We start from the raw sequence: 21,589 nt of genomic DNA, 5'->3' as shown, positions 1-21,589 counted from the left end.
GGTTTGGGATGAAAAACTGCTCGGGAAGGGAAACGTGCCCTCCCCGTTGAACTTGACCAGGAAAATGTAGTATTCACAAGAAAACCATTGTCATCATTGGTGGTAACGCCACTGCCCACTACCGTTTAATTTGTTTATTACGTGCCAAGTGTTTGATGCTACCTTTATACTCACAAAAACGCTTGGAGGGTGGTACGATTCTCAGGGTCTCATTTCACAGGTGAAGACTGTAGGGCACCAAGCCTTGAACCGGCTTGCCCAGAGCTGCCCAGTGAGGGATTTCAGGGAAGGCCTGAGGGAGCCCCATCCTGAGGGCTTTCCCACACAGCCAAGGATCTTCTTGAACCTGGTTATGCAGACATTCCTTTGGAAATTGCCCAGTGCTTTCAAGACCGTCATGCAATGTGGTCATATTGAATTCCATTCTAAGGTTCTGGATCATAACGGTTAGTTAAAAAAAAAAAAAAAGTACCCAAGTGAACAAACTGTATGTGAAGGTTTATGCATTGCCAGTAAATGAAAATCATCTAGGGGTGCCTGGGTGGCTTGGTGGGTAAGGCCTCTGCCTTCAGCTCAGGTCATGATCTCAGGGTCTGGGATTGAGCCCTGCATTGGGCTCTCTGCTCAGCGGGGAGCCTGCTTCCCCCTACCCCTCTCTCTGCCTACTTGTGATCTCTCTCTCTGTCAAATAAATAAATAAAATAAAAATCTAAAAAAATAATCATCTAGCTACATGGAGAACATTTTTAAGGGAGTCCCTTTAAACAGGTTAAAATAAAATAGTACCTAGCTCCGTAACTACACTCACGTGTTATAAAGCACGAAGAACAGCATACACAGCCAGGAAGGGTACAAGCTGGTGGCATAAATACAGTAGACCCCATCCAGATTTTTCTGGCAACAAGTGCTCGACACTAAATGCCTGTTGGGTGATCAAAGGAGGGATGAATGGATGAAATAATTTAGTCTCTTGTTAAATTTTCTTGTCCACATAAACACTTCTCAGGGTGACTGTTGCTAGGAATTTGTGAGGAAAAAAAAAATTAAGGGAGAAATACTTAAGAAAAAAAAAAAAAGCCCTTAAAACTGTGTCTTCTAGGGGCTCCTGGGTGGCTCAGTGGGTTAAAACCTCTTTCTTCCGCTCAGGTCATGATCTCAGGGTCCTGGGATCGAGCCCCACATTGGGCTCTCTGCTCAGTGGGGAGCCTGCTTCCCCCTCTCTCTGTCTGCCTCTCTGCCTACTTGTGATCCCTGTCAAATAAATAAATAAAATATTTAAAACAAAACAACACTGCATCTTCTAAAATAGAGAGAGAGATCTCATTGTTTCAGACAATTATTCTCACTGCTTTCTAGAATGCCGGGGTTCCCAGGGAAGCAGGTTTGGGAACTACTGTCTGACACTCCTACATGAGTGATCAAGGAAAATGGGGCAAAGACCTTGAACTGGGATAGATTTGAGGTTTGAGAAAGGGGAAAATCAACCCCTTCCACAGATCTCAAATGCCTTTATCTAGGTAGGGCTGCACTTCCTCTGCCTTTTTCTTCCTCCTGTACCTGTGTGCCTAGGTGTGCCATCCCAGCAGTGCTGGAGGAGCCAGGTTAGTGGCTAAGTAAGTAGACTGTGGTTACATAAGGAGCAGGGAAATAGGCAGCCAGTAAGTACGCAGTGATGCCCTAGAGTGGTTCAGTATGCGGTGGTCCAAAATACAGAGTATGCAGCAGTAGAGAATGCTGGTTCTAGAAGCTGCCACATCTGGATTTACGTTCCTGCTCCAACGTCCTAGCTCAGCGACCAGAGTATCATTTTCATGACTTGAGAAATAGGAACAAAACATAATACCTGTGTCTAAGAAATGAGGACCTCACTCATGGGATGTGCCCCGGGTGTGGCACGGAGCATACATGTAAATGTCCTTTCTAATATTATAATTATGCATAATAACACAACTACCATTTATTCATTGATTATATGCCAAGTGACTTTTATGTTCACTTTTAAATTATCACCATGATGCTGTTTTTTTGTTTTTGTTTTTTTTTTTTAATCATGTCAGAGAGTGGGTCTTCTTCAGAATTCAGGTTCTTAACTAGACAGGCCTGTTCATGGGCCTCAGTGGTCTAGGAATTCTCAAATGGTAGATGGAATTTGGGGAATATTCCTGGAGCATATACACTTTCCCTGGGGCAGCATTTCTAGCTTCCACATAATTCTCAAATGGGTTTAGAACCTCTGCTCTAGGAAACCGAGAACTCTAGGACACATAAGAGAATCTGGACCAGATCGGGGTCCTCAGACTAATCCTGACCCTGCCATGTACTGTCCTCAGCTTCCACATCTGAAAAATGGCTTTGACACCCTCTGATTCAACAGGAACAGGCAGGGATTATATGTGGGGCACACTGCTGGCAAGGACACTAAATTCATTTCCCGCCTGTCACGGAGTGGGTAGATGCAAACCCCAGGCAGCAAGAGGGTGCTGAGTTAGTTTCAGGAGTAGGAATACAGCTTCCAAACAGCTGGTGAAACCAGATTATAAAGATTGTGTTGTTAATAAATCAATTCTCCAGAGGCCAAAAACAGACCAGGCTTTATATGTGCATGGTGTATAATTTAAAAATAGATTGTTTTTTTCATTAGCATGTGGCTGGTGTTGGTTTAGGATTTAAGATCAGAGAGACCATAGTTCAAAACTTCACTCTGCCCCTTACTGGCTGCCTTATTTTGGGCAAGTCTTGTTACCTCTCCGAGACTCAGGAAAATGTTGTGTCTTCAGGTCACAGCACAGTGCCCGTCACTAGTGGGTGCCCAAGCAATCCTGGATGTAAGGAATGAATGCAGACAGTGTGGGCTGAAGTCATGACCTGGAATTCAGAGGCTCGTGGAGTCATTAAAATGGACAGGAACTAGCTCTATCATTTAAGGCAGGAGCAACAAATTGTGGACCTCCAGGGCCCAATCTAGCCTGTCTCCTATTTTTATACATAAAGTTTTATTGAAACACCTCTATGCCCATTTGTTTACATATAGTCTGTGGCTGTTTCGGTGCTATAATGGCGGGATTTTGAGTAGTCGTGGGAGATTCCATCTGGCCCTCACACCTGAAATATTTGCCATCTGGTACTCTACAGACAAAAAAAAATATGCTTACTTTTGATTGGATTTCAGGACCTGGAAGAAGAACTTGCAAAAGAAAAGTGGGTGGGAAGAGTGGCCAAACTTCATTTCTGCAGCCTCAACTTGAACTTCCTCACTGGACCAAAGAGAGGGTGGGGGCAGCATCTCACCTGCGTGCTCTGGCAGGAATGAGCTCCCGGCAGGTCTTGTCTCTCTCCCAGCAGTTGGTGCCCAAGGCCTCAGTGGCCAGATGTTGGCTCAGCTTTTCTGAGGGTCCATCCTGAGCTGGAACCAGAGGATTGCTCTGGGGTTCTGTCCTATAAGGAAACAAATAAAGAGGCAAAAACTGTTAGGTTATGACAGATTCTTTTATTTTTTTAAGGGAGAGAGAGAGTGAGCACATGAGTGGAGGTAGGAGGGGCAGAAGGAGAGGGAGAAAGAGAATCTTGACTCAGGGATCCATCTCACAACCCTGGGATCATGACCTGAACTGAAACCAAGAGTCGGATGCTTCACTGACTGAGCCTCCTGTTGCCCCCAGATTCTTAAGGCTCATCATGCATTCACACACATCCTAATATTTCCCAATTTCCCTTGCAGTTAGGTTGGAACCATGAGAGATGATCTCAGGCCACTGGTCTCTGGGTGGGAGTGACTTGTGTCACTGCTGGCTTGAGGCAGTAAGGACTGTGTGCCTTCTCCAGCTCTCTCTCCCTCTGTTGCAAAGACCTTGGAGACCACATACCCTTAAAGGTGAAGCTACCTGGGGAAGGAGAGATGCCTGAGCCGCGCCAGACTTTGCATGTTAGAAATAACCCTTAGTCGGGTTAACCCACTGAAACTTAGGGGTTTATCTGTTACTGTGGCGTTGCCTGGCCTATCCTGACTAAACCACAGGAAGAGGCTGGAAACCAGTGTTTCACTTCCTTGCTCAAAACATAAGTGGAGGCCAAAGGGTGACAGGATTAGTCCCAACTTCCCTTCGCCTGTTCCATCCCATTTCCCTGTCTTATCTCTGTATGGAATGGAGATGCCTGGATTCAAATGCTATGCTCAAGGTTTAGTAGATAGAGGACTCGGTTTCTCTGTCTTGCAGTTATTCAGTGATTAAGAGAGGGAATAACATTAGTCCTTATATTGTTGAATTGTTATGAAAATAAAAGGCTGTTCCATTTCCCTTTACTTCCCTGTGAACCAAACCTCCACTCTGGCATCCTCAGCAGGTATAAGAACATCTAGTTCAGATGTGATCCCCGTGAAGGCCTGAAATCCCCTCCTCTACCTCTGAGAAGAGCCCCAGGCAATGCTGGGAAACTACCTGAGTCCCACCTCCTACTTTGAGTCTGGAAACGGGAAAGAAGTCGCCTAGGTACCCACCCAGTCTTTGAAAACACTGTCACTCATACCTCCTCGCCCCCCAACCAAGAGGAGTCAGGAGCTGGAGAGACATAGGTGGGTTTGGCACCAGCAAACTTCCTTTCCTCCTTACCCTGCCTACAGAGTCCAGACCAAGCCCTGATCAAAGGCGTTAGCATTTCTCCCACACCAAGCGCCTGCAGTCAGTGCATCAAGACTGGTTTTATGACTCAGGATGAATGTATCTGATAAGCCCCCTGCTCCTTAGGGCCGCCTGGAAAGCAGGCCAAACCCAGTCAATATTGAAGGAAGGGCAGCAAAACACATCCATCTCTGTCAGTTGCTTATCAGTGCATCTTCAGAAGCGGAGCTGAGAGAGGCTGCAAGCCCAGGAGGGATGGAGATTATTGTCAGGGCTGTCCAGACATCCTCACTGCCACCCCTAGGCTTCCAGAACTCCAGGCTTCTCTATATATCTCCTGCCTTGCTTCTCCTACTAAGGCGGTTCCATTCCCATGCCTCCAGTCTATTCATGTGGAATGCTGTCCTGGCTCTTCTCAAACTATTTTGAGCTTGCAGTGTCTTCCCAGCCCCCAGCAAGGCTTGCCTCTTCCCATGCTTGACCTGGCCTGGTCTAACCTGTGTCCAGGCCAGTTCTAAGAGTAGGAGTGCAGTGAATAACAGGGAGATGCACTCTGTGATAACGAAGTTTACATTTTGATGGGGGAGCAGGTATAAGTGCATACGGAAGTAATAATAGGACTTACTAAATGGTAATAAATAAGAGAATAAGCCAGTGGAATGGGAGGGGGTGACTGCCCTTTTGTACAGAGTGTCAGGAAGGCCATTCTGAGGAAGTCACGGGATGGAAGCTTAAAGGATTAGGGTATACCCCCGCAGTCTGTGGTTGTTTTAAAAATGTGTTTACAGATTCTTTGACAGCCCTATCATCAAAAGATGAAACCTAATTTCCCTCCCTTTGAATACTGGCTGGGCTTAGTGAGTCACTTTTAATGACCAGAAGGGAGAAGAGGCGATAACGCATGACTTCAAAGACTAGGTCACAAAGGCGGCTTCTGCCTCACTCCCTGTGGATTGATCACTCAAGGGAAGCTTTGGCATGGTGTGAGGACACTCAGGCAGCCCTGTGGAGAAGCCCCTGTGAGGAACAACTGAAGCCTCCTGCCAACAGCCAAGCATACGGCAGCCAAGCAGGCACGCCGCCTTGGAGGTGGACCCTCTGGCCCCAGTCAAGCCTCAGATGACACTGCGGCCCCGACCAGCATTGGAACTGCAGTCTCAAGTCTGATGGTTGACCGGAGTTGCCCAGCTAAATTCCCACGCAGAAATGGTGAGATGCTGTCTGTTGCTGTTCTAAGCCACAAAGATTTGGAGGGTAATTGGTGGTCCAGTAATATACAAGTCCTACACAGGTTATCTGTGGGATGTGGGAAATGTGCTCCAGGCAGAAGGAATGGCAGGATCTTCATATACATATAAAGAAGGGCAAGCAGGGCTAGAGGGATAAGAGGGGAAACCAGAGATCGGGTCTTGTAGGTTATCGGACTCTGTGGCTGGGAAGGGATGCCTTTTGAATAGGGGAGTGACCTGGTCTGGCATAAATGTAAATATTACAAGGACCATTCCAGTTGCTGAAGACACTGGACAGAGGGAGGAGCAGCAGAGACAGGGACACTAAGGCAACTGTCCAGGCTCTGATCAGTGGGTCCATGATGGAAATGATGACATGTGGTCAGGTGCTGAGATTTGAAAGCAGAACTAGCATCACTTGCTGCTGGTTAAACATGGGATGAGAGAGAATAAGGGAAAGGGACGGGGGAGGTCAAGGACGACTCAAGGATTTTGAGCATGAGCCACTGGGAGGATGGAGTCCCCTCTGATGAGATGGAGTTGGCGATGTCAGGAGCTGACTTCTGGGGTGATGTAAGCCCTGTTCTAAGATGTGAGAGTCCCTTTGCTACCAGGGCTGCAGCTCCAAATATGCACTATTGACGACTGATTGCCTTCCCTCCCACTGCACTATGAGCTCCCTGGGAGGAGGACCGTGTCTCACTGTCCCAGAGCCCACTGCTGGTAAGCACTCAACATCTGCTCATTGAATCAATGAAAAGGAACATGCATTTGTATCAAAAAGTTAGAGAGATGTCTCCAAAGGCAAAGGAAACAAAAGTGAAAATAAACTTTTGGGATTTCATCAAAATCAAAAGCTTCTGCACAGCAAAGGAAATAGTCAAGAAAACAAAGAGGCAACCCACGGAATGGGAGAAGATAATTGCAAATGACAGTACAGACAAAAGGTTGATATCCAGGATCTATAAAGAACTCCTCAAACTCAACACGCACAAAACAGATAATCATATCAAAAAATGGGCAGAAGATATGAACAGACACTTCTCCAATGAAGACATACAAATGGCTAACAGACATATGAAAAAATGTTCATCATCACTAGCCATCAGTGAGATTAAATTAAAACCACATTGAGATATCACCTTACACCAGTTAGATTGGCCAAAATTAGCAAGACAGGAAACAACATGTGTTGGAGGGGATGTGGAGAAAGGGGAACCCTCTTACACTGTTGGTGGGAATGCAAGTTGGTGCAGCCTCTTTGGAGAACAGTGTGGAGATTCCTCAAGAAATTAAAAATAGAACTTCCCTATGACCCTTCAATTGCACTACTGGGTATTTACTCCAAAGATACAGATGTAGTGAAAAGAAGGGCCATCTGTACCCCAATGTTTATAGCAGCAATGGCCACGGTCGCCAAACTGTGGAAAGAACCAAGATGCCCTTCAATGGACAAATGGATAAAGAAGATGTGGTCCATATACACTATGGAGTATTATGCCTCCATCAGAAAGGATGAATACCCAACTTTTGTAGCAACATGGACGGGACTGGAAGAGATTATGCTGAGTGAAGTAAGTCAAGCAGAGAGAGTCAATTATCATATGGTTTCACTTATTTGTGGAGCATAACAAATAGCATGGAGGACATGGGGAGTTAGGAGAAGGGAGCTGGGGGAAATTGGAAGGGGAGGTGAACCATGTGAGACTATGGGCTCTGAAAAACAATCTGAGGGGTTTGAAGTGGCGGGGGGTTGGGAGGTTGGGGGAACCAGGTCGTGGGTATTAGAGAGGGCACAGATTGCATGGAGTACTGGGTGTGGTACAAAAATAATGAATACTGTTATGCTGAAAATAAATAAAAAATAAATTAAAAAAAAAAGTTAGAAAGGGCTTCTGAGATGGCCTAAGCAAACCCCTTCATAGTAGAGTTCGTGGAGATAAGCTGGCCAATGCCTCGGTCAACTCAGCTCAGTCAACGCATTTTCTATTCTACCCCCTGTTTCTCTTAGAAAAGCAGTCAGTGAACTTATCAATGTGTATGTGTATTGTCCAGGAGGGCCTTGGACTGGATGCACACAAGAATGGAATTTTGGACTCTGGGGCCTTATAGGAAACCATCACACAAAGCTGTATCAGAGGCAAGCCCTCGAGAAGAAAACAAAAACAAAACCAAACAACAAAGTGATGTGAGCCACTTGGCAGTGAGTGAATCCACGATGAGTAAGTGCTGGTGTTGTGTGAGAGGTCTCAGTGGCCTCCGCTGATGGGGCAGTGTGCAGGCGCATGGGTTGTCAGCAGTGCAGGGACAGATGGGAAGTGCTCCTGCGAGGCCCTGAGGGATAGCGCTTAAGGTGAGGATGACACCTCCTCCATCACTGCCGGCATCAGGGATGGGCAAGTCCTGATGATGGTTTGAGGAGGAAAGGTACGATGGAGTTGCTGCATTTCTAACCTGACGCTCCCTGACGTGGTGGTTGGTTCTCATTTTCTGTAGCCCTGGCTGTACCTTGCTTGTTGCAGGTACCCCATCTGGGGTCTTGCAGTAAAACAAAGGAAAGCCAAACAAAACCAGGATGAATTCTTCTACCGGGCAGACAGGGAGTTGAGAGGGAAGGAAGAAGGGAATCTCCATAATATCATAGAACTTTTAAGATCCTTTTTCAAGATGTTCTGACACATTGCTTCTCTGCTTTCTTAAAACTGAAAGAGACTCAGAGACCATGTAGTCCCAGGTTTCCAAAACCTCGCACACCTTCAGAGGCTCCCAAGAAGCTGCTAAAAATACAGAAGTCTCAGTTCCATCCCAGCCATAATAAATATGAGTCTCAAAGGGGTGAAGCCAGGACATAAGCATCTTAAAGAAACATCCCTGGTAATCTCGCCTCTTCTGCATGAGGAAGAAGTCCAAATCGATCACCAGAACTAGACGGCTCTGTACGACCTGGCCTCTGCCCGCACTCGAGACCCCATCTGTCACCCTTCTCTCCGTCCCTTACTCTGCTCGAGCCCCATGGCTTCCTCGCTGTCCCTCACATGCAACAAGGCCCTTGCTCAGAGCCTTTGCCCTTCTGTTCCCTCCACCTGGCATGCAGGTCCTGCAGTTCTTTGCAAGGCCGCTTCCTTCCTTTCATCCAAATATCACCTCCTCGGAGAGGCCTGCTCTGACCTGCTATGTGACTGTGCCCCTCTGTTCACTGTCTGCAGCATGGTAGTCTGCAGTGCCTTCCTCGAGGATATTTGTTACTATTAGAAATGACCACTTTATACGTTTATTTGCTAACCATTTGTCTTCTGAACTTGGATGTGAGCTTCATGAGAATGGGAGCTCGCCTCTTTCCTCCAGAGGATTCTCCCTGAATCCCCAGGGATATAGTGCCTGGCACAGTGTGCCTTTTTGCTCATAGACATTTGCTGAATGAATGGATGAATGGATGGATGGATACATGATGACTGACCCCATGTGGGAACCACAGATCGGAGTCAACCTCTCCTGTGTATAAAGACGCAGTGGTCCAAGGAGCGGAGCCCATCTGAGGTCACCTAGCATTTCAGCACACTCACATCTCAGCCATGGCACCTCCTCTTCCTCATGGCTCTGTTACCCCTCTTCTTTCCCGGCTTCCCACTCTGCATCCTTGCAGAGCTTTAAGAAAAATTCCATGTTCTCTCTTTGCTAAGAAGTCCCGGCAGCTGCCTCGTTTTTACCACACGGCCCTTCGATGTTGCATTAAGAAAAAAAAAAGCACTTAAAAGGAGGTGAGATCTTCAGCTAAAACAGTGAAGTCAAGGGCCGGCACACTCCACTTCACAGAGGGAGGGAGGAGCCCTCTGTGCTGAATTCCTCAAGGCCTTCCAGCTCTGTTCCTGCTAATCAGCGACCTGGAGCTTAGATGCTGCTTTCCGTAGTCATGGCAACCAGCAGATTCCCAGCCTCTGATAAAAGTCAGGCCTGAACTTTCTACAAAACTCTCCAAGATGCCCAGCTCCCTAGCTGCTTCCTTGCTTCTCGCATCAAAGCGCCCTGCTCCCAGCAAAGCGCTCATCTGGCCCTGAGCTGGGTACAGATCCTCCTCGCGACCCAAGCCCCAGACTGAGTTAAACACCAATTCGGGAATCAGAAACAAACAGCATTGGAGGGGAGCTGGAAGGGCCCCCCAGCCCTGGCTCTCCTCTGTACAGAGTGGGGAAACTGAAGCCCCTAGAGGCAAGGGGACTTTGCCAAGGCCACATTGGTGACTTACGTCTGAGCTGTGGCTGGAATCGTGGCCTTTTGTCCCCGAGTCCAGTGCTCTTTCCATGTCACCTAATCATGGCATCAAGCCCACATTCAGCAAGTATCTGCTCTGTGCCCGACACCGAGACCAGGCACCATCTCCGTTGCAGAAAGCTAGGGACAGGCATGGGCATCCCTACTGAGACCCGGGGATAGTGAGTGGCAAGAACTCTAGCGGCCCTGCCCATTTATAAGAATCGATTGAGGAAAAAGGAGAGAAATCTGGGAAACACTCTGAACACGTAAGGTAGTAGTAAGTGGGAGTAGAGGGTAATTTCATGGCAAGACGGAGACTTGCTTTATGTGTTTGGAGAAAGGGATGAATCTCAAGTTTGACTTGAATGTTATCTTTCACGAATAGGAATGGCATTTGCTCATTGGACTAGGGACACTTTTTGCCTCCATTCCAGCCCACTAATAGCTTCTCCTGGGTGTAGAGCACTAATCCAGTGTCTCAACTCATGTTGACGACCTTGTGTAAGGTACCCAGTTCAGCGAACTTCTCCCCATTTCACAGATGAAGGCACTGAGACCTGGCGAGGCAAAGGGTCCTGCTTTCCATCCAAGGCTCATGCCCCAGGTCCTTGTTCTGCACTTGCATTCAGGCCTGTGAATGACCCACCCTTGTCTCTGCACTTGGCCAGACGCCTACAATCTGCCTGCTTCAGTAGAGAATGAGGACCCATACCCTCTGCTCAGGACTTTCCACCAGAAAGCTCAAGGCTTATCACGGGGCAGACCCCACCCACACACAAGATGGATCTGGCTAATCTGTGCCTTGGTTCCTGGAGCTTCAGTCCTGGCCTAGGGTCTTGGTACCAAGTCCTTTTCAAGGTTAATTAAGCTTGGTGAGGGGTCACCTATAGGAGCTATGACTCTGAGCTTTGCAGTCATAGCTAGGAAGAGCACCAGAGCTTGGGGGAAGACTGAGGATTCCTGAGAACCACCAAGGGAGACAACATGGGAGTCAGTAATAGTCATCCTGTAAGAACTGAATGAGAAATGAGAAGTTTTAAGAAGCTGGCATCTGGGGGTGCCTCGGTGGCTCAGTGGGTTAAAGCCTCTGCCTTCAGCTCAGGTCATGATCTCAGAGTCCTGGGATCAAGCCCCGCATCGGGCTCTCTGCTCAGCGGGGAGCCTGCTTCCTCCTCTCTCTCTGCTCGCTTGTGATCTATGTCTGTCAAATGAATAAATATAATCTTAAAAAAAAAAAAAAAAGAAGCTGGCATCTCCCTCACTATTTCATTCCTTTTTGCAAAGGCTGTTTGCTGAACACCTACTTAGTGTCAGATTTCAAGGACCATCAGGTAACTAAGACTTGCTTCTGCCCTCAGCCTGGCAGGGGAGTTACAACTGGGAATTACAGTACGGTGTAGTGCTCTCAGAGGGCTATGGAACCACAGAGAGAGCACTTAGTCCAGCCCTGAGCAGTGGGTACGTGGCCATGAAAGGCTTCCTAGAAGATATATGGAAACCAATCAGGAGACTGGAGTGCAAGGGACATGGCACTGAACTTCGCAGGTGTGAGCCAGATGAGACAGGGGGGTGGGAAGGTAGAGAGCAAGAGTGGAGACCGGTTTATTTCACTGAACAAAGTGCCCTTAAGGTCCATCCATGTGGCCACAAATGGAAGGATCTCCTTCTTTTTCACGGCGGAATAGTATTTCATTGTGTAGACATAACACGTTCTTTATCCTGATGGACACTGATGGCGCTTCCATGTCTTGGCTACTGTCAGTAACATCGCAGTGGACATGGGGTGCAGGGAGAAAGAAGCTGAGACTGAGGAGGAGGACAGGGTCATGTCGGGGACAGACAGGCGCTTCTCGTGCCTTTCTGTGCACGTGAATCCCCTGGGGATCGTGTTAGGATGGAGGGGCTAACTCAGCAGGTCTGGGTTAGGGCCCGACTTCTACCCTTCTAAGCAGTGCCGAGGGGCTGCCGTGGCTCCTGGAACCACACTTTGAAAAACCAGACTGTACCTTTTACAAAGGACTCGACCGGACCCTGAGGGCAGGCCGACACAAACAAGCCCAGGCTTTTAGCACACTCTTTCTTCCGGCAGGATGAGAATGGTTTAGTTCAGCTCTCAGGGCTGAGTGTGTGTGAGTATGTGAGTGTGTGTATGTGTGTATGGTAAACACGCTTGTACATCAAAAACTGTCCAGTTCCCAAGTTCAGGTCAAAGGACAAAGGAACCATATGGAGAAAAATCAGCTCAGCATTTCTTACCCAGCTCAGCCGAGCAGGTCAGGCCCCCAGCATGCCTGGGTTGTGGACTCTCATCGCTGAACACATCCACCCTCTGCCCTCCCATCAACCCCAAATTCAGGAAATCATTTCTCCCTCCTCAGGCTGGCCTGCCGATTGCCTATTTGGCTAGGGAGAGAGGGCAAATGTCTGAGAGGGGCCCTGCATTTGATTCTTGGGACTGCCTGGCAGGCAGGCTGCCCCCAACTTGGGAAATGGCCAAGTTCCAAAATGCTGTGGTTTTCCACTTGAATGGGTTGCAAAAAGTAATTCAGTGAGACTGAGAAAGTGCATAGGTCCTGGGGTCCTACTGACTAGGGTTCAAGCCCTGATCCCGCCCAGCTGTGTCAGCACAGGCAAGAATACCATCTCTGGCTCCAGCCCAAGGTACCCTCAGGACTTTTCCACCAGCTGGAATTGCAGACGGGGTTTAGATTTCTCCATGGAGTGTGAGGGGCTGACTGTATTCTCTTGCTGGGGAGGGCCTGTGCCTGCTAAGTCCCTTTGGGCGTCATTACAGCCACTGCTGGAAGCACCAGGCTAGCAAGATCTACTGGGAACAGGATAGAAGTCTTCAGTCCAGGAGAGAAGGGGCCTTGGTTCAAGAGCCAAGTAAGGATTGGTCCCAAGAAGTCCCAGGGAGTGCCACCAGGCACTTCTTCACTTATTCTTCATTGAGTCACGGACTCAACAAGTATTTACTGAGCACCTACTAGGTACTCAGTAACTAGTAGGTGCTCAGTACTACACCTATGTGTAGGCCATGTTCCAGGCAACAGAGACACAGTAGGGAATAAGGCAGAAACAATGCCTGTTTGGTGGAGCTTGTGTTCTACTGGGATGGACAGTTAATTATACATAATTAAGTGGTAAATACAGAGGCTATTGGACAGAACAGAGAAGAGAAATGGAGGATAAAGAAAACTGGGAATGCTACTGGGAGAGGCCTGGACTTTTAAATGGCATGATTAGAGGAGGGCTCCTTGAGAAGGTTAACATCTGTGCAAGACTTGAAAGTGCTCAGGGAGGGAGCCTTATGCCTGCCAGGGAGAAGAGCACGACAGGCAGAGGGCATGGCCAATGCAAAGGCCCTGAGGCAGAAATACTCTAGATGCACTGGGGCTAGAGCTGAGTGAGTCAGTGGGACAACATGTGGGTGGGGTGGGGTAGCAGAGAAGTAATGAGGGACAAAATCATGGATAGGCTGGTGGACTGCCACAAGAATTTGACTTTTTCTCTGAGTGATAGGAGAAGCCAGTGGATGATTCCAAGAGGAATGCTGAAATGTGACTTGGGCTTTAAAGGGTCTATCTGGAGGCTTGCTGAGTCTAGCGAGCTGGGGTAAATGTAGGAAGACCAGCTGGGAATGTTGTGATGAGCCACGCAGGAGAAGATAGTGTCTGGGGTTGGTGTTATCCCTCCTGTAGTGGGGAGAAGTACTCAGATTCTGGGCACAGACTGAAGCTGGCACCAACAGAATTTGCTCATGGACTGGCTACATGGTAGTGTGAACGAAGGGGGTCAAGGGTGACTCCCAGGTTTTGCTCTGAGCAACCGAGAGGATGGAGCTGCTGGCTACTAAACTGGAGATGGCTGAGGGGGAGGAAGGGTGTTTGGGATGCCAGTTAGACACCCATGTGGAAATGGCAGGGAGCAGCTTTGTACCCAAGACTGGAGTTCAAAGAAGACATGAGTGCTGGGGAAATGCATTTGAGAGATGTTGGCATTTAGATGGCCTTTAAGGCCATGAGATCGGATCTTGCTGTGGGGAAGATGGAGCAACTCACAAGAGTGAGGTGGGAAGCTGAGGAAGCAAGGGGGCTCCATGCCAGTGAGGTTTTGGAATAACAAGAGGGCTCAATGGGAGTGTCTCAGCCCGGCAGACGGGCTCGTAAAATATACAGTTGGCCGCCGAGCAACACAGCGGGTAGGAGCGACCCCCATGCAGTCAGAAATTCATGTATCGCTTTTGACTCCCCTAAAACTTAACTACAAACAGCTTGCTGTTGACCAGTTGTCCTTATCCATAACAAAAACACTCGGGTAACACAAATTTTGTATATTATATATATTCTAGACACTATTCTTACAACAAAGTAAGCTAGAGAAAAGAAAATAAGAACATCATAAGGGGGTACCTGGGGGGCTCAGTCAGTTAAGCCTCTGCCTTTGGCTCGAGTCATGATCTCAGGGTCCTGGGATGGAGCCCTGTGTCAGGCTCCCTGCTCAGTGGGGAGTCTGCTTCTAATCCTTCCTCTGCCCCTGCCCTGCCCCTGCTCGTGCTCTCTCCTGCTCCTTCTCAAATAAATAAATAAAATCTTAAAAAAAAAAATCATAAGAAAACTATATCTACAGGACTATTCTGTATTTATGGAAAAGAATCCAGGTAGAGAAGTGGGTCCTGTATGGCTATTCACAGGTTAGCCATGCTCATAAAATGTTAGACTCCTCCCATTCATTCATTCCTTGGCCAGTCCATGATTCTGTGAAGCATCATTTTACTTCTGGAGGAGGGTCATTTCAAGATGCTCCAGACATGCTCCTTCCCCCTCAGAGGCCTTCCTCACAGGCCAGAGGAAGACGTGGGTCAGGTTCATGAGAAACTCTCGGGAGTGAAAGTGACCCAAGAAAGGAGAGGTCCTGAGGACAGAGAGGGCAAGGCCGGAGGAACACATGCACAGAGCCGGCAGGGTGACTGGTCTGGAGAGGGTGGGTAGAGCATGGTAATTGGATTCATTGAACAGACTCTGCCTGCCATTCACCAGCTAGGTGACCTAGGGCAAATCTCCCCACCTCTCAGGGGAAGCACAAATTGCACGCACCTCAGGGGGCTGCCATGAGACTAGAATGGCGTGATGTACACCCAGTGCTTTCATGGCAGCCCTTTAAGACCCAGCCCCACTTTCCAGGGCAGGTCACATTGTCCTCCAGCCTCACTGCTGACTCTGATCCCCTTTCCCCAAATGGCCCAAGGCAAAGGACTCTGGGAAAGGGAAGGGCAGGGAGGCTGGTATGCCCTTGAGTGTCTCAGGAGCTCTTCCCTTCCCTGGGACCGTGACTCTTCACCACCAAGGTACGTGGCTACTTCAGTACCTAGAAATGGCCCATTCCATGCTAGGTCCCAGCGTCTTTCTGTCTCAATAGCCTAGGGGTGAATCTGTCTCTCCCTGTTGTCCCAGAACCACCCACTAGACCGTGTCATCAACTGGAACTACAGTTGGGGGTCATGGGGCATCTGAGAGTATGGTGCCATTAGGACTCTGTTCCTGCAGAGAGAGAGAAAGAGAGAGAGAGACACACACACACATGCATACACACACGTGCACACATGCCTCTTTCCCCGGGCTGAGGTTTGGAAGAAAATTTCTAACAAGCAGAGAGTAAGCTGCCACTGAAATCTGCAGAGAGGACAGAACAGACAAGCCACAAATCTCGATGGCAGGCGGCAAGCAGGCGGTGAGCTCCTGAGGTCTGGGCTCGTTAGTTTTAAAATAACAGAGCAGAGCAGTGAGATAAAGGGCTTCAGTGGGGGAAACTGTCAGACACCCTGCCTCACGCTGTTGGAACCACCGGAGGGGCCCCATCTCTCCTCCTGGGTTACAGAAACACAGACTGCCAGTTGGAGCGGCCAGATCACAGAGTAGGAGCTTGTCAGGGCAAGGCCAGGCTTTGGGGGACTTTGAACCCAAGCCTGGAGAAGTCAAGATCTGCCAAAGGGTGCAGGGTGGGGGGCAGGGGAAGGGCAAGCGCTACACTCAAAGACACTCGAGAAATTAGGAGCTGAGCAGGGACCACCACTCGGTTCCTTTGCTGGATGCTCTTGGCCAGATCCTAAGTGGTTGGGAACACTGGCTGCAAATGCCTTACAGGTGACCCTTTCCAGAAGATTATGTCCACCCCCTGGGTGGGGCAGGCAGGCAGTCTGCAGTCATGAGTACAAAAGACCTGCCTCCTAGCCTCAAAGTAGGACCAACTCTAGGGTGCACTGCACACCCCTGAGCTCCCCGGGGATCAGGCTGAGGCTACACTCCAGCTGAAAGTACATTTTCCCTTTGCTTTCTGCCCCTGCCCTAACCCGCTTCCTCACTTCCTTTCTCTAGAGCATGTACCCTCAATAACTCGTGTGGACCCCAATCTCTGTCTTGGGCTTTATTTCTTGTGAATTCCATCGAAGACCTAAACGGAGACAAAGCTTTTGCTCTATCAAACGACTACACGCAAAAACAATGGTTAGTTAAGTACTGTATTTTCCAGAGTCAGACACACATGGGTTTGAATCTCTGCTTTGCTACTTCTGGGGTGTGTGACCCACCGGAAGTTAAATTTATTATCGTCAAGCCTTAGTTTTCCCATCTGAGGATGGGAAATCTTAATGGGGTTGTTAATATTACCCGCCTCATTAGGGGGTTGTAAAATGCTCAACACATTTCCCAGATACGTAAGAAATGCTCAGTGTATGCCTTATGATGATGACCACGGTGATGATGGGAAGGATGGAACCAGAATGAAGAGGTGGGTCCATCAGAGCTCCACCAATCAGCAGAAAGCTCTCAGAAGACTCCGCCCCTACAGCTTCAGCGCCAATCACCAGGGAGTTCTCAAACCACACCCTTTCCATCCACACTCCCCGCCCCCCCCCTTCAGCTTTGTCCCAGAGGCCCTCTCCTTTGCCATTATGGTTCTTCTCTGACAAAGGATTCCCTGTGGGAGGGAGGGCTCTCTGGAGGGAGCAGACGTCTGGCTTTACACAGAAGTGTCCATTTCTCAATGCCAGCCCAGGCACCCAGCTGTCCCACCTGTAGGAAATGGCTCCTCCACAGTAATTCTGATTAAGGAGTGGATGGGAAAGGTCTGTCCCTCCACTGGGACTTTCATCTGCTTTTTAAAAGTCAAACCCATTACCGCAGGATTGCAGGTTTATTAGAGAGCTTTATCTTTATTAGGCAGTCAGTTTTGTGATTATTGCCCACCAACTCTGATAGGTTCCCCTCAGCTCCAGGAGGACGTGGAAGCAGGGGTGGGTGGTGACAGGGACACAGGACATCTCAGAAAGGGTCAGGGGAATCTTGGGACAGTCCCTCCCTAGCACATGAGCAGAGGTCTTTTTAAGCTCCAAGATTTCTCTCTGAGCTCATGGACCATGGGCAGCTGATGAACAACCAGGAGCCACCCAGAGCTTTGGAATCAGGCAGCCCTGAGCTCCGAAGATGATTCTGCCATTTTCAAGCTGTGATCTTGGACAAGTCACTTCATTTCTCTTCTGCAGAATGGGGTTCACAATATTGTCCAGCTTGTAGGAATGATGCATGTAAAGTGCTTAACACTCTTCCTGGTGCAGAGTAAGCACTCGGTCAATGTTAGCTGTCACTCTAATTGTAATTATTCATCGTAAATAGACTTTGGGACACAGGTGCCCATCTTCTCTGTCTTTGCTGCAACTGATCTCTCTGCCAACAGTGCCCTTCTTCCTTTCTCTGCGAAAAGAAACCCTCACATCCTTCCAGGTTCAGCTCAACAATCGTACCCTCCTTTTCTGACCCTCCACTGCCCATCCCCCAGAGGGAGGACATTCTTTACTCCAGAAACCCTTTGTAAACCCCTCCAGGATACTACAGTATGACCTTGAGCAAGGCCCCTCCTCTATTTTAGCTTTGGTATTCTCATTTTGAAAACGGGGGAAATACCTTATACATTGAGGTGGTGGTGGATCGTATATATTCATTAAACTAAGCACGATGTCAGATTACTGTCACTGTAACTGTAACTCTAGTGAAGGAGGCTTCGTAGCTTCAATTCGGCTTAACCTCTCCCCCCTCTGAGGAGTGCATGGCTTCCGGTCTGCCTGGAAGAGCTTGGGACCCTGGAGACCAGCCCCAAACACCTCTGAAGAACCTGTCCAATTCCAAGATTTTCGTTAAGTCAGAGCCTCCCTTGGGTCTACATCATTCCCAGCTTCTGACCTTCTGAACACATTGGGGATGGCACAGTAGGGCTTAGAACCTACCAATATGGTCTCTTCTGGTGCATAAGCTGAAGCTTGCATGTTCTGACTTTTCTAACTCACTGTGTTAATGACACGGGACCTCACATTATTGAGCACCTACAATGATGACTTTTTGAGCACCTACAATGATGATTCAGGCACTTCACCAGACAGTGAAAACTCATTATTTCATTTAAATCCTACAATAAACACTTGGGAAGGGTTGGTTTTAGATGCGAAAACGGAAGTTCAGAGAGATCTAGTAATTTGCCTAAGGACACACGGCAAGCAAGTGGGGGAACCCAGAGTTCTCAAGGAACTGTGGCTGGGTGTCCCTGGTCTCCAGACTGGTGCAGAGTCCAGCTACATGATCTAGACTCCAGATTCTGGGGTAACTATGTCCCTTTCTACTGCTGACCACAGCTTTGCCTCTCCCACACTGACTGGTGCTCTGTCTTCCTGTTTCCTTGTCTGCACCCAGTTCCCCGGCTGTTGTCTGCAGTCTATTCACCGAGACACTCAATCAATCAGCCAGCTTGCTCTGACAGCTAAAAAAACACCCCGTCGACCAATTTCCCCTCCAGCGCCTTTCTGCGGACCATGAAACCTCACTAATTTGGAATTTGCAATGATTTCTGACACAGAACCTGCATTTCTCATTCCGGTAAAAAAAAAAGTCTGAATGAAATGTCATCACATGAACCCCTGGGGGTTTCTGAGCAAGGTTCCGGCAGCCAAAAGGCCTCTTTGCCACTTCCTCCTCTTTGTTCCTGTTCCCGATTTCTTCCACCAGTATCCATTTGTATGTTGGATCCTAAGTGACAGCAACATCGTAAATGCTACTATTACTAATAATAACAGTGGCTACTCACAGAGAGCACCCACCAGCTATGTGCCAGGCACTGTGGTTGGTCCTTTGCATGTGCTGACTCTGGCAAATCTTCACCACAATTATGTGAGGCTGTAACTAACCAATCCCAGTTTACCAATGAAGAAACTGAGGCAAGAGGAGAACCTGCTAATAGATGGGACAGTGGAATTTGAACCCAGTCTGCCTCCAAGAATCCATGGTCTTAACTCTTATTGCATAGTGCCTTTGGGGCTGCGCACCATGGGGGGCACTTGTGAGCCCTGTGAACCCCAAAGTGTCTCCTGCTTTGGGCCTCTAAAAGCATCATGCAATGACACAAGAGAACTTTATGTCCTACAGCTGCGAGATTGATGTCTATACCCAGAGCTTAGCAGTTGTGGAAAAGCTGCCTCCTGACCCAGCACTATGGGCAAGTCCGGAAAGACACAGAGCCTTCAAAAGAAACTGGTGGCAAGGAGTTTGAGATGGATCTTTCCTAGGTTCAAAATCCTGTTTGAGGGTGTTGGTTGCCCTTAGGGATCCACCACCGACCCAAAGCTCTGGTTTCTTTCTACAGATATTTTGCTATATGTTGGTGGTAGAGATGAGAAAGACACAACCAGAAAGCTAGATGCTGTCCCACTCATAACATTCTTGTGCAAAGGCCCTGTGGCAGCCTTTTGCATAAGCTCAGAGTGGACTTGCCTTTGTAGGTTTGTAGTAGGGCATCCTCCTCTCCATGGAGGGAGACTCTGGCTACTCAGATTTATGGTTTGACTGGGAAAGAAAGGTACACTGAAATGGCTTGATCCTACCAATTACCTGTGGGGCTGCTGGAGTATAGACACAGCCATACTATACTGTGGGTTCCCTGAACAAATCTGTTAGTCCCTAGTGGTGGGAGCTGAGGTCTGAGACAGGTGTGGGGGCCTAGAGCAGAATAGTCCAACATGCCTCAGCCACAATGATGCCGCCTCCCTAGGAATCGCATCTTCACGGTCACCTTTTTCCTTGTACCCAGCTAAGACTATTCCTAGACACAAATAACATGTGTCCGGATGTGTGTGTATGTGTATGAGGAAGGGTGGAGCCTGGACCCAGATGTTCTCAGCATCAAGATGCATCACAGGGTCAGTTCTGTCTACAGGGACCATGTAATTCAGCGTCCAAACCGGGACCCTGGGGATTAAAAAGGGTGCTGATGGTAAGCGCCCTGGGGGTATACGGTCACCCTGGTTATCTCCTGTTTCTGACCTTGAGACTTGAATGTCAACTATCCCCTCCTCCCCTCCTGAAGGGCCTCTGGTACCTCAAATGCAATCTCTGTAACCTCACTGCCCCCCCCCTTTCCTCCACTCCCCCTTGTACCTCCTCACCCGAACAGTGACCTCACCATCACCCTGGACCCTCTCTCATAACTGGCCCTTCTCTCTTCAGATCACCTTTACGCCCATCTTCTCTCCACCCCCTCTGCCACCCCCCAGTCTGAGCCCTCCTTAACTCTCTCCCAGACAGCAGTGGACACCCTGGCCCTGTCCAGCCACTCTCCATGCAGCAGGCAGGGGCATTTTCTAAACACAGGTATGGGCACATCACTCCCTTCAGCAGAGCCCCGAGAAGCAAGTCCCAACTTCTCAGTGTGGCTCTGCTGGCCTTCAAGGTCCATGGTGGTACTTTCCAGGTCTGCCATTCTCTGAGGCTTCTCAGCCGTTGTGCTCAAACCACCTGGAATCCTTCTAGGTCCCTTGTTCTGTCAGAGACAACCTAAGGGCACAGCCTGGAGCCAGACTGTGGGATTCAAACCCTGGTCTTGCCCCTCTGTGAGTGTGGACAACTGACTTCAGCTCTCCGGGCCTTGCTGCTTCGTCTAGAAGATGTGGATTGTAATAATACCTACCACATAGGGTTATTTCACGGATTAATAATGGGTCTATGTAAAGCTCTTGGAACAGTGCCTGGCACACACAGTAAGTGCTCTGTGTTTACTAATTAAGAAATGACATCTCTTATGTTGCCTTCTTTGGCTTGAGGACTTTCTGCCCATTTTTCAGATTTCAACTTAGAATATTACCTCCTCCAGGAAGCCCTCCCAGACTACTAAGTCTGTTGTGTTCCTTCTCTCTATCTTTCCATTGCAATTGTCTGTTTAATTCTCTATCCCTGCTCCCCCACCAGACTGTGAGTCCTCTAAGGCAGAGTCTGAGCCTTTTGCTGCTTTGTACCCTCAGCACCTAGGAAAGCGCGAGGCCCATTATGTATCTTCAGTGAATACTGGTTGGAGGGGAGAACTGAATGAATAAAGAGCCTAATCAAGCCAGTGGCTATGGACAGTCTTCGTGGGACTGTTTCTAAGGCCCAAGATACTGAGATTTGTAACAGATGTCAC

General features: G+C 48.6%; 1 protein-coding gene across 1 annotated transcript in view; it reads right to left on the bottom strand.

The window, feature by feature from the left end:
- Positions 1-21,589, bottom strand: part of SRRM4 (serine/arginine repetitive matrix 4) — a 142,924-nt gene that overhangs the window by 34,265 nt on the left and 87,070 nt on the right. Inside the window, exon 2 of the mRNA XM_059408545.1 lies at positions 3,289-3,435. Coding sequence (XP_059264528.1) covers positions 3,289-3,435 — 147 coding nt within the window. The remainder of the gene's footprint in view (positions 1-3,288; positions 3,436-21,589) is intronic.

This window comes from Mustela nigripes, chromosome 8, assembly GCF_022355385.1.
Source record: "Mustela nigripes isolate SB6536 chromosome 8, MUSNIG.SB6536, whole genome shotgun sequence".
NCBI classification, from domain to species: Eukaryota; Metazoa; Chordata; class Mammalia; order Carnivora; family Mustelidae; genus Mustela; species Mustela nigripes.
The sequence above is the reverse complement of the archived record's forward strand: the minus strand, read 5'-3'. Positions and strand labels throughout refer to the sequence as shown.